The following is a 13,268-nucleotide window of genomic DNA, read 5'->3' as shown; positions in this document are numbered from 1 at the left end:
TTTCTCCTGAGCAGCAGAGTTGCACGTAAAGTTGCAGTAAATTAATGCCCCAGCTTCACGATGGGCTCAGCCTGGATGTATTCTGTTTCTATTTTCATTTTCTGCTACTTCATATTAATATTCCACTCTAACTTTGCTACATTTTGTTGCATGTTTGCAGTCGTTTTGCACTGTGAAGCACAGCTGACATGTTTTTTTTGAAACCTAAAAAGTTTTTCATAAAACAAAGGAAAACAAAAAAAAAATGGACTGATATTCATTAAGTGAGTTATGTACTCTAGTTTCTTGATTCTGAAGTAATGAGCCCACTTATTTACAGAATACAATCATTGTACAAACCCACTGCACCCTTATCAGTTTGGTAATGACAACCCCAGTTTATATGCATGTGTACTTTTTGATATACATAATTTTTTGAGTGTTTTTGATTCTGATGAAAACTTCTGCCACTAGTTGCAGTATTTCCTGGACACACAAGAGGTCAGTAGGTTTGTAACTGCAATCTTTTATCAGCACTCTAGACAAGGTTATGTATCTGCACACATTACTCAGTAAGTTGTGTTAGCAACAAGTGTTTTTGATTAGGAATTTTTATTACAAAATGTTACAAAACTAGTTACAAATGTCTGTTGGAGCACTGAGACATAACTACAAGTAATCATAATTTAAATACATAAATACAGATGCCCCGGGTCAGTTTGGGGCTGTGACTAGAGCACAAAGCTGCACTGATGAAAAACAAACACAGAAACTAAGTGGCAAGTTTGACCTCTGACTCTGAGGGGAGTTTGATTTAGACGTTCCTGGGGTGATGTAATCGTAAAACAGGTACTGTTAGAAAATCAACGACGTGACAGCGATTCAACGAGAAAAGTAAATGAACCTGTCGGGGGGAAAAATAAAAATCCCAAGTGATTACGTCGCAGTGTTACGGTCACCGAGGCTGCTCTCTGCTGCCTGCCGTCGCTCTGCTGCGAACGCCAGCGGTCTCGACGCGTCCAGCCTGGCAGGTTTGTGTCGATGGTAACTTGACTGGAATGATGGCGGTCAGGATCAGAGGCTAATTCTCCTGGCATGAACCTGCAGGGAAGAAGATGAAAAGAGCTGCTGTAGTTAAGTTTACAACTGTGGACTTTGTAATATGGCTGAAAGTGTCATCCAACAGGATTTCCATTCAAATAAATTACAATCCTTTTATTTTATAAACTGTAATACTGGCCAAGGAAATGTTTTATAGGAAAGACGTCATTGGTTTAAAATGTTCTTATTTAAGTTCATGCTGAAGTAACAATTATTGAAATCCAATAAAACTAAATTTCATAAAGTTTATGATTAAAAAACTGTTCTTTCAGAAATTTTAGGACCCATTGTCCTAAAAGTCCTGAAAGTATGTTTTATATTGATGTTTTTGGATTAAAAACAATTTAGGTTTGATAGAAATCTTTATACTATCCATAACTTGGATACTATTTATTATTCATCATCTTTATTTAAAACCACCGCAGCTGGCAGTCTCTACACAACCACAGCACAACGGGGCTGAATGTAAATACAAGTGAGATGTGGGCTCATGGACGCACAGCTGCACTGTAGCAGGAGTGCAGTGAGCGCAGCAGAGCCTGCTAGTGTTTAAATTAGGAGTGACGTGTGCGTCGCGCTGTCAAGAGCTGCTGAGACAGCTTCAGACAGAATGCCGTACAATTTTCTCCAAATATTCCTGATTGCCAGAGGATAAATTCCTCTAGTGACACCACGAAGTTTACGGTCTGTATTTGTAGTGATTGTTGGATAGACTGAAGTTAGTGAAATCATGCTCAGCTTGTGATCAGTTATACCAATTTTCCTCCAGTATAGTGTGTCTAACACTGATTGTTTCTGTCAAAACTAAATCCATGAGCTTTAATTAGGTCAAACTTTAAGAGAAAATGCATCATTTCACTTAGTTTGTCCGATTTACTGTACTCCATCATAGCCAAAGAGGTTATTACATTAGAGGCACAAGATTTTATTATACTGATGGACTGGATTGTGAATTTTATTACATTTGAGCTTTTGCATGGCCTCCTGTGTGGTGTATATGTATGTGTGTACACACCTAACTAAATATTGGATTTTAACCTATGACCAATAAGGTGGTGCTCGCTCACATGTGCCGAGGCGCTCCTCCAGAAAGCCAATCTGCTCGCTAAGGGAGTCGATACGATCTAATTGCTGGAAAGAATGGGACAGCAAGGTGGTTTTCTCTGACAAGCCCTCATCCAGGGACAGCGGGAAGAAGCTGCTGAAGGGGGTCAGCACCAACTGCAACTTCTTAACAGAGGGACAAAAATGAAAGGAAGTTAGGAAAAAGAGAGAAATGCTCCACAACAGGACTGCTACTCATCTTGTAAACAAATAAAATAATGTTATTTTCTATGCATCCATTTACTCTTTATAATTGTTTAACATAAGGAGGATTTTAATAAAGTTTTGAAAAGCCTCTTGTGTGGGTCTGGCATATCTCAAAATCTTTGGTTGGGGATTAAAGAGCAGCTTAGATGTTAGACGTTCTCCTGGTGAGGCAGACTGGGAGGTATCAGAGTAGGTGGCTTTTATGTGTTTGAACATGTGTTCTGGAGTTTTCTTGTGTACCTTTTCCAGGAGCTCGACTCTGTTCCTCAGACTCTGTACCTCCTCTGTCACGTTCTCCACCAAGCCAAACTTTCCATCTACAGAAAACCACACAAATGCAGACGTATACATGAGAGCGTGGAGATTTCAGGGTCTTAATTTGTGGAATTAAAGTGATGAGGAACAGAGAGAAGGGACAGGACACAGATGAAGGGTGAGAATGATGAGAAGTTTATATTGCATAGGATTCCTCGGAGCATCCTGCCCCTCTTCAGCCTCTCCTCGAATGAGTCATGACCACTGCAATGTCTCTAAAGTATAAACCAGTTAGAGGACGGCAGAGCTGCTGAGAGAGCGAGGGAATGCAGGATATTGGGGGCGGCCCAAAAAGCCAATAGACAAGCTGAAAGACAGAATGAGAAATAGGCAGGCAAACATTCATTCTTCCTGCGACTTGATTACAAGGAAGAGCCTGGCTGTCTCCATCCAAGGGGTCTCTGCTGCAGGCAGGACTGAGACTGGGACACAAACTTAGGAACCCCCCTGCTCTCTGGTTGCTCTTCCGCAGACAGACTGGGAATGGTTCAATCTCTCCCAGATGTGGTCCATTACTGAGACAAGAATAAATTGAGAAACAGAGTGAGGAGGAGGAGGAGGAGGTGGAGGTTCGTGAGGAAAGGGGGGGAGCTGGCGATGACCCCCAGCAGACCGGGTTGATGGAACTGGAATGAGAACACAAGTGTTGGCCAAGAACAGGGTGAAAAGAATGCAGGCGGGAGGGTGTAAGGACTGAAATGTAGAAATGTAGTCCAAGACTCTTGGCAGAGTGAGAGCAATGGTTCCCATTTAAAAAAAAAAAAAATATATATATATATATATATATATATATATCCCTCTGACATGTGCATGTGAACACAAATAGAAAACTATCTCAGGCAAAACATCTTACAAAAACACTGCAATCATTTTTGCCTCTGACAAATAACACACTGCTTTCCTAAAGTACAAAAATCTGTTATATTCTGGTTTTTTACCCCCCCCCGCCCTTCCTCTGAGTGTTTTTCTGTCCTTTTCGCAGACTCAGCAATACTTCCACCAATCTATCACGCCGTGTCACAGAGACGAGCAGTTTCCTTTGAACAGAGAAGACTCGCTCTGTGTGAAGCTCTGATAAACAGAAGGGAGTTTGGAGCGGAGCCTGAGAAATTTGGCAATCTCGCACACTTTACAGAGAAATATTTCTTTTTCTGAAAGTACAGGAGACACACACTCTCCTTTGGATTTTAACAATGTGGTGAGTCAGAAAAAAAAAAATCCCCAAGTTGGGAAAATCAGGACGAGGTATGTCTTCTTTAAACTTTCATGTTCCATAAATTTCTGAGAGCAATAATGTTGACACAGAATAGGAGTTAAAGGGAATATCCTGGGGTCAACAACCACATTTCTAGACATGGAGGGGGGGTTGTATTTTTTGTTGCTAAGTTACAGGAAGCACACATGGAAAAAAAAGAGACTTTTTCTTGGTAGGAGATAACATTTTAACTTTTTTTAAGAGAACTAATGGAGTGTGTGGGATAAAAATATGTCTGTATTAGCACGGGAGCTCTATTAGAGGCAGATGTTTGCTCTGCTCACAGGACTCATAGGAGTCATTATCAAAGCTCAATCGGTCCCAGTCTCGCCGCACGGGGCCAGACCGCAAGACATCTGTCTGGAGTCGGCACCAGTCGCAGTGCATTATTACTCACGGTACGAGTTGAGAGTGGCATAGCGCGTACCAAAAGTAATAATGGACCGCGAAGCTGGCCATGTTCCTCTCTTCTGTCCAGACACTTTGCTGCTGCATAACACAAAATTACACACACTCCTATCCTGTTCATTTACCTGCATCAGTGTCATGACCCGCTGTTGCCTGGCTGCTCTGTGATGAAGAGGGAGGACTGGCAGGAGGAGAAGGAGGAGGAAGGCTTTGACAGGAACGGCCATCTCCGGCTAGGGTGAAGCCCTCCCTGCATGCACATCGATAGCTGCCAGCTGTGTTCACACACTGCTGGGCGCACGGCTGCCGCTCGCTGCACTCATCCACATCTGACGGGCGAGAAAGACGTGCATACTACTGTGAATATACAGGCAGACGCTCCTGAGGTGGCTGCGCAGGTGAATGTGTGTGAGCGCATGGACCTGTTTGGCACTGGTGTCCCGTCCAGCCAAACGGACAAGCACACCGGTTGGGTCGTAAACAGGTACCTCCATTCAAACAGGGCTGCCCGCACACAGCTGTGAAAGACATTTGATTAAGGCGTCACTCTCATATATTAATTCTTAGTATGGCTGATAGCAAGGGTTAGTATAGATTCTGGAAACAGAGCCTGTTTCCAGAGTTTATTAAAGCCTGGCTTTAAAACTTTTTACATTTCTGTCACATTGAATCTAGTTTGTTTTAATCTGTACGAGAAACGTGCAAAGTGACATGTCTGAGTTCTAGGGAACTATGTTGTTTCACTTTCTCACTCAGATGAAGTGGACATTCTTGCTGAGACTCAGACAAAAAGATCGACACAAGCTGCAGCTGTAAATAAATTTAAAAAAAAACAACCTACCACCACCTAAAAACCCTGAGAATCAAACACATTTTATATTGTTCCAAAAAAAAAAAAAAAAAACTAAATACAAACCTAATTGACTGAGGAGTAGGGAATTAAGCAAAAAGCTAACGGACAAAGAGGAGCTAAAAATAGTGACTGTTATAAAGAGTGTACCAGGCTGTAAACATGTTTATTTCTGCTCTAAATCTGAAAACATTAACAAGGGTATCTAGGTGGAATTCTGGGAGCAAGCCTGAAGTGGCCATTTGAGGAACTGCAGCTTTGTCACTTCTGTATTAGATGCTTTCAAGACTGCAGCTTAGACAATCCTTCTGTTATGCCAAGCTAAGCTAACTGTATTCTATGGCTTCATATTAGATTTAAACATAAAAGTGGGATTAAGCTTCTAATCTTTCTCTCACTAGAAAAAAAAATATAGGCAGGTTTTCTAAAAATCTCCAAAAGCTGCACAGGGACAGAAAATGAAGTAAAGGACTCTGAAACTCATCACATCCCACCAAAATACCTTGGTTGCAGTTGTGGGAGTGAAATCTCCTCCAGCCCGGGCAGCACTCTGGGTAGAAATGCAAAGGAGAAGCTGCTCTGCTCACCTGTCGGTACGCTACCGAGTACGTAGTCCTGTGGAAACAAAGTACAGACCCACAGCATTGAGGCATTTGTAATCATTCATGCTGTCATCACTCTCATCTGTGTGTGTGTGTGTGTGTGTGTGTGTGTGTGTGTGTGTGGTTCAGCCTGTAAAGCCCTTTTCCATGATCTGTCACACTGCAGGAATGCTGATGAGAGGATGGTAATTTGGTGGAATACTGAACCACGGACCACTGACTTCCAAGAGTGTGTCAGAGATGAGAGAGGGCTGGAGGGGCTGGAGATGGTATCTATAATCAGAGTTTTTGCTGCAGCCTGCTGAGAGCCTGGTATGTTTAGCTTGCAGGGGGCGATAAACTGAAAGCTAAAGGGAACTAGAGTTTGAGATGTGCTTTCTTAAAGCAAAAACAAAGAAATTATTTTCCAGGTCTGTAATCGCCTTGATAATGAGCACACAAATTACAAATGCCTAAAAGTGAAGCTCAAGTTTGCTGGTGAGAGAAGAGCTAAAAGAGGAAAAAAATGGGGAGAATCTGGGGGCTTTTTTTGGGATGGGGGGGGGGGCAGAAAGCATCTGAGCTAGAGTGAGTCCAAAATAAACACGACCAGTCTCTGTGGGCAAGCAGTTCATTTCCCGTAGTTACACAAAGTATTCGATATTTAGATTCTACCCAAATATGTGCCACCATGACCCAGTTTTGTGAAAAATGCACATGCGTGTGTGTGTGTGTGTGTGTGTGCGCGCATCAAGTCAAGATCTATTTATGACTGTGCTCCTCACCCTTTCTCTTCCTAAACATGTCAAGCATTGTTTACTCCTTACATCTTCAGATAAAGGCCTGTCTCTTGATGTAAACTGTGCATGTCTGGTTTGGCTGTTGTTTCTGTGCACTGCGTCTGTGTGCGGTTGTTTGGTGCTGGAAGACTGAGAGTTTGTCTCACTTGTATGTGCTGCAGAGGCGATGCCCCTGACACAGGGTGAGGTAGGGTTTGTGCACCGGCTGGACGAATGACTCTGTCGTAGTGACAACACTGTGACGGAAGTCTCGGCCACACGCCCTCCTCCTGCAAAAGGCAGATGTGAGATCTGGTGTTAGAAACTGACCTGAATGCAGATCTGTGAGCGCTCCAGCTGCACCGGAAGCTGAGCTGGTTTTAAATGAGAGGTTTTTACAGCTTTTAAGTCATTCCAGAGCCGAGTTCAAACAGTTTGAGACATTTAAGCCCACTTCACTTGAAAAACTCCAGATTGGAGTCTAATTGCTCCTGATTGACCTGTGTAATCACTCCTGAATTTGTCCGAGTTAAGAGTTGATCTTTGTCTCCACTTGACCTTTCATTCACCTTTCAGTTTATTTTGGCCTGTGCACAAATCGACTGAAAATGGCAAGATGCTTCAAAGAGCTTAGAACAAATAGGAAGTCTTGATTGTTTAACTGCCATTTGACCAATCTGTACACACTCGTTCTGGCTGAAAATGTCACAATGAACAGATATGAATGACAGCTAAAGTGGAGATTTGCAGCTGAAATCGTGACAAAGCTACTGACAAAAATGACAGGCCATAATAAACACAGGAAGAGCATTAAGTGGGATGTTACCCGTGGTGAGCGAAGAACTGGGGAGTGGCCATCACATGAAAGATGAAGAGGGAGGAGGAAAGGAGCAGTATTTGGTACATCGTCTTCCTCTTTCCCACGTTCCCTCGCTGGGTCTCTTGGACTCTTCTCTGTGCCAGCCGGAGGGAAGAGGAGAGGAGGATAAGGAAGGGGTGTCGGCGGGGAAGGGCGTGGACTGTATCCAAAGTCTCCTCACACTGACTGTGTACGCGTTTCCTTCAAGGAGGTCGACTCCAGCTACCTGCAAGAAAAAAGCATGGAGAGAAGATGTGTCAAAGCAAAAACTTTTACAAAAAAATAAAGATCAAATCTTACTTCCTTTGAAGCAGTGGACCACTAGAGGGCTGGACTCTGGTGTTGGTGTCAGCTGTGTCATGTCTGTATTAGCAGATTTCTACTGGAGGCCACACCAGAGCCTGCACCCCTTTTAATAAAGGACTAGCACACTTTAAATCTGTGTAGACGATGTTAACGGGTCTGGAAAATCATTAGTGGGTTTTGCTGAGGATAGGTAAAAGGGAAACCTGTGAAACAGCAGACGACTGAACCTGGAAGTCATTAAGTAGCAAATGAGAAACTATCCGAAACTGGAAAGTGGTCACATTTGGATGGCAGGAAGTGGCTTTAGCTGAGCAGTGTGGGTCTGGACAAAGGAGAGACATGATTGTGGGAGAGTTTACATCAGGAAACATCTAAATAAGGCCTTGTTTCTAGCTCTTTTTAGTTTAATTCTGAAATTATTTTTCAAGAGCTGCCAGGATCAGAGCTTTCAATGCCTATCTTTTTTTTTTTTTTTTTTATAAACAGCAGTAAAAACACAACATATGCATCATTTTTGCTTCAAACTAAAAGTTTACTTTGCTCCCACTGTAAATTTGGATTTCTTTGCTAGTCCTAAACGTGCAGCTGACATTCCCAACAACACAGAAAGCCTTTTGGAAAGACATTGGATAACTTGATGCTAGGCGGATGTTTGTCTGCATCTGTAAGAACACAGAGAGGCATCAGTGACCTGCACCTGCCCTGCCTTTGAGACCACAGGGTAAAAGACAAAAGGCAAAAAACACAGAGAACTTTCATTTCACAGAAATGTTCACCCATGCCCTCACAACATATTAGATTATAACATACTGTAGAGGATTAAAACATAGGCTGCGCCACCCATTCCCAAGCAGGACTATCATAGTGCATGACAGTCAGCTTGGACCTGCTCCTGCTCCAATCCTCGCCTACAGGCATGTTTTAACACAGCCGATACTAAACCCTTGGGAAATCTCTCGTAGCACATTAAAACCAGCCGGGTGGGATTGCAGGTTTTCAGGGCTGTAGCCTGCTGGAGAGTCCTCGGTTATCCTGGAGGTGATGCTAAGCCTCGGATGACAGCTTGCATGTCGCGCTGATCTCCTGCTGGCTCTGTGCCTGGAGACGTGACATGCACTCCTAAAAGCCTGTGTTCACTCACAAATCACTGCAGAGAGGACGGCACTCAGTGCAGCAGGAAGCCACTTTCAAGACAGTATGTGTTAACAATCAAGCATCATCACATTGGCAGTGAGAACATTGCTACAGGGGGAAACAGTCGTCCAAAAAGTTAGTGTCAGTTAGGAGTGGTATGGGAGTTTTATTAGCTTTATTTTGAAGTCTTTGGGTGTCATTACGTACCTTAGGAACAATGCTACATAAAACATTTAATCCATGCTTATATATGGATATGCGAGTGCTTTAAAATGTAATCAATCCTGGCCTAGTGACACATTGAGTAATTTGACGAATTTTAGAGTCACCACGAGAGGGCGCTGTTTTGCAGCCTGCACATGAAGCCTGAAAGACCCTCGTCCCTCGCTCCCCTCTGCACAACTCCCGCGCACACGCACACAGGGTCACACGTTAAACGCATGATTTCACGAGAGAATAAGAAATAAACACAAAGAAAAACCAAAGCCCCACATTAAAAAAAACAAGCAGGGATGCTGGACACGCCATTACATACAGCGCGGGTGCATGGATACAAAAAGATATTCACAAACCGTGCAATGAACAATCTGCTCTTCTAAGATGACTCCCGCAAAAGAAACAACAGAACAAACACACAAACACACAGTCCTACACTGCAGGAAGTAGAGAAACAGCCCGAGGTTTGAGGAAAAGTTAGTTCCCTTATATTCCGCCACTGAGGGGAGAGAGAGTCCAGTGATAAAACTCCGCTACCAGTCAGGTTTCTCCTGGAGCTCAGACTGTCAGAGCGCATGGGGGGTGATGGTAGGACCTCCTCCCACTCCTCCAGCTGGGTGTCCCGCAGCTCACTCTGCCTGCACAAGAGGAGGAGTGGGGGGGCACCCGGTGTGACGTCAGTGTGCAGCTCTGTAGACTACTCAACTTTTTCATTCATAAACTACTGACTGTTGACTGGGTTGGTGGAGAGACCCGAGAGAGGCAGCTGATACATTTTGCCCCTCCTTTAAAGCAATTTACCCGTAACAGTGGAGCAGACTGGGTGCAGTGATCACTCCTGCAGCTCACACACGGTCACTGTCTGTGTGATATTATATTGTTGCTGCTACGCTGGAATAAATATGAATATATTTTTTGTTTGTTTGTTGCACAAAACCAGAGACATTCAGTCTCCCATTTCCCAAGTGCAAATGGTTAAGTTAACTGTTAGTCTGAATATTAAAAAACAAAACAACGGTGAACCTATACTTTAATTAAAATGAAAAATTAGTCCGAATAAATCTTTATCACCAATACTTATTAAGAGCACAGAGAAAAGGATAAATATAGTAGCCTATTGTTGAGACATTGAACACTACAACCCCGCTATTCGAACGCAAATGACTACACATTTCCCGCTTGTCTGATGGAAATTAATTCACAAATAGAAAAAGAGCACACTACTGCTGTGCTTCGGTTTACCTGTGCAGTCTATCCTGCGTGGCCACGATTCCTGTTATGATGATGGTTGAAAGATTTTGCATTGTATTCTTAATTTATAAAGTTGTACAGGTCTAGGATTCCGCATTTGTATGTGATGATTTTAAAAGAAATAAAGTCTCCAATTTGAGTTTTTTACTGCTCATTATAGTTAAGCACACACTGTGCAATAACACATATAACAGTGTGATCCACTGAGCGCGCAAAAACAGTTCTGTGTTAACAATACGCTATTTTAATGGGGGTTTTGCAGCACCTTTGACCCCGTGTAGCAGAAGCTGTGTGGATAATTTTCTGTATAGCTAGCTTATGCTGGATTTGAACTCGTTTGTTTAGGTAGTTAGCCTCGTGCATTTCCACTTCGTTAAATTTCTCCTGCATGAAAATGAACGAGTCCAATGTTTTGTAGTACCTGAAAATATGCAAAAAAAAAAAAAAAACCCCACAAAAACTATGATGACCTCTCTGACTGTGACCGCGGGCCTGTGAAAGGTGTGGAAATCTTACCCTCGCAGTATGAGGTCGTCAGGTGCGTGTGCGCGCGCAGGCTGAGCGGCGGCCATGAGCACGCGCCGCTGGACCAGCGCATAAGGGGACATTTCCATGGTGCCAGTTTCTTTTAAAACCTCTAGCCTGGTGGTTTCGAATAAAAAAAAACCCCTCTCGCTTGATTCGAGGTGCTCCCTCTGAGTCGACTGGCGGCAAATGAAATGTCTTTGGGCGTATTTCAGTTGCTTTTTATGCAAAGCTTCCTGTGGAACGCAGGAATTGGATGGACAATCCCAAACCGGAATTCCTGTGAGTGTTTGCCGCTGATAAAACCCCCTCTCCTGCACAAACACTCTCCATCCTGCTCAAACCGCTTGGCGAATCTGATTTTGAAGCATTTCTCCCCCCTCTTTCCATCCCTACCCCCCCTCATTGTGGCGCGGACATTTTTGATGGGGGCAAGTACCTGCAGCCTTCTCACCTCATGGCCTTCTGCTGCCTTTGCAGTTCAGAGAGAACTGAATGTCACACTAGGCCCACTTTAACACCGCTTACTACTGTTCTATTAGGGTAGAGTCGTGTTTACAACTGTTTAAGGCCACTGCCAGATCAAATCTGTGAAATTGCAGCTTGTTACTTGATAAGGGAAGTAGTTTCTTTTCCCTGCTTGCATGCATCTATTGTGTATCAGTGCAGCTCAGCAGGACAAATGGTAGCCAGAAAGACTTTGCTCATCACCTTTGCCTCTACAATAGTGACCAACAGTTTGATAAACTGCACAGGCCATGCTCAAGCTTCCCATGATGATTGCAATTAGCTGCTGACATTTTCCAGATGCGTGAATTCACTTCAGAATTTCTTTTCTTCTTTTTTTGTTCGCCTGACGTGTGAGAACTCATTCGTTCGTTGGGTTGAATCACTGCACTCGGTCTTGGTAGACTCCTGGAGCGTGTTGGATGTGTTCACACCTGTGTTCACGGGAATCTAATCGAACCAAAGCGGATTTCAGTGGCTGACACTGGATCTCAAAAGAAAAACAGGCTCCTCAGCTTTCTCCCTTAAACTGAGCTTAACGTTGACTAATCTGACAAGAAGGATTTATTTTTCTTCCTAAGTACAGAACTTTTGACTGGCACTGTATGTGCACAACTGCCCTGTTGCATTCACCTAGCTGCATGCATGTTGACATGTGCATACCGTGCACACTCAGACAGCTTTTGTGTATGTGTTTATGGTGAGCTTTAAGTGGCATAAACCGGAACTTTGCTTCTGTACTAATGATAAATGACTTGATATTTTTTGATATATTTATGTTCTAGTTTGTTTCTCTTTGTTATGCAATGATGCTGCTCTGGGGGATGCTTGGCCCCCTTTTTTTTAAGTGTTTGTTTAAGGGCTTATATTGACTAAATCTGACCCTCCCTGCATACAAAGAACTATTTTCTCTGTGATAACAAAGAGCCTACGTGCCGAGGCACCATGGGAACCTTTGACTTTGGGGTCGCAGGTGAGCATGCACCTTCACCACTGATGGCTGAGAGGGGGCGCATTAGAATATGATGCAAAAATCAGCGTGGGCTTGTTTGTCAGTGCGTTAACCTGTGTGTATTTGTATATTGAGGCTTGTGTAATGGAGCACAAAGTGGGAGGGTGTCTCCTTTTTTATGGAGCTTTCATTCTTTGAAATCAAGACTTGGCTGACAAAAGCAAAATCTTGCAGCTACTGTTCCAGATTTGTCCCAGAGAAGATGTAGAGGGTAGGGGTGGGGGTGGGGGGGTGGGGGGGGAGCAGAGCAGCACTTCCTCTTTGAAAGGAAACAGGAAAAGGCTGGGGGAGTGAGATTCTGGAGCCTGCTCCCTTGGAACAATAAAAATCTCACTTTGACAGGAAACGGATCTGCGTCAAAGAAGGCCTGACAGATTTTACTAAAGGGCAGTAGCAGTGACCCTGGATGGGGCATGAACAAGAGGGCAGCTGTGCCCCGTCAGTAACTCTAAAACAGTTATAACACAGTTTTAACACAGAGATTTGAAATCAGTGCTGCTTAGAAAGGTGCATCAGTAGGAAGGCAGAGAATGGGGAGTCAAGTCCACACTTTTACAAGAAAACAGGACTAATCAGATCAGATGCGAACGGTCTTAAAAAGCGAGTCAAAGAAAATGCACGTTTTTAAAGTGAGCTGTAAGGGGGAATGCCCACCAGCCATCTCGAAGCCTGTATGTCAGATGAGTTACAAAAACACCTAGATCTTTTAGATAAATTTAAATGTGAAGCTGTTAATTTTCCCTACCACAAAAAAGTGTTAAATTCAACTTTTACTTCAAACTTTTTTTAGTTTGTGTCATTCTTAATCAGTGTTGTGCGCCAGTGGAGCAACACAATCAACACACATGCCACTTTTAGAGCTTTGATGCTGAGATAAAG

The 13,268-nt window shown here is 43.4% G+C and overlaps 1 protein-coding gene across 4 annotated transcripts; it reads right to left on the bottom strand.

Moving 5' to 3' along the window:
* Nucleotides 1-572: 572 nt before the first annotated feature.
* On the bottom strand, nt 573-11,073 carry egfl7 (EGF-like-domain, multiple 7). Of its 4 annotated transcripts, none has more exons than XR_004020711.1 (9): nt 10,862-11,073; nt 7,406-7,664; nt 6,747-6,869; nt 5,722-5,834; nt 4,792-4,887; nt 4,495-4,698; nt 2,646-2,708; nt 2,148-2,280; nt 573-1,080 (listed from the first exon to the last, which is right to left on the bottom strand). XR_004020711.1 is itself a non-coding variant. In XM_030743143.1 (9 exons), the coding sequence occupies exons 2-9, from the start codon at nt 7,483-7,485 to the stop codon at nt 1,061-1,063; spliced, it is 876 nt and encodes a 291-aa protein (XP_030599003.1). In that variant the 5' UTR covers nt 7,486-7,664; nt 10,862-11,072; the 3' UTR covers nt 573-1,060. The 4 variants fall into 4 exon arrangements, 3 of the variants coding, with proteins under 3 accessions (XP_030599003.1, XP_030599005.1, XP_030599004.1); XM_030743143.1 differs by having other exon boundaries at nt 2,148-2,310; nt 2,632-2,708; nt 10,862-11,072; XM_030743145.1 differs by lacking the exon at nt 10,862-11,073 and adding an exon at nt 9,531-9,655 and having other exon boundaries at nt 2,148-2,310; nt 2,632-2,708.
* Nucleotides 11,074-13,268: the final 2,195 nt, after the last annotated feature.

This window comes from Archocentrus centrarchus, chromosome 12 (assembly GCF_007364275.1).
Source record: "Archocentrus centrarchus isolate MPI-CPG fArcCen1 chromosome 12, fArcCen1, whole genome shotgun sequence".
NCBI lineage: Eukaryota > Metazoa > Chordata > Actinopteri > Cichliformes > Cichlidae > Archocentrus > Archocentrus centrarchus.
The sequence above is the reverse complement of the archived record's forward strand: the minus strand, read 5'-3'. Positions and strand labels throughout refer to the sequence as shown.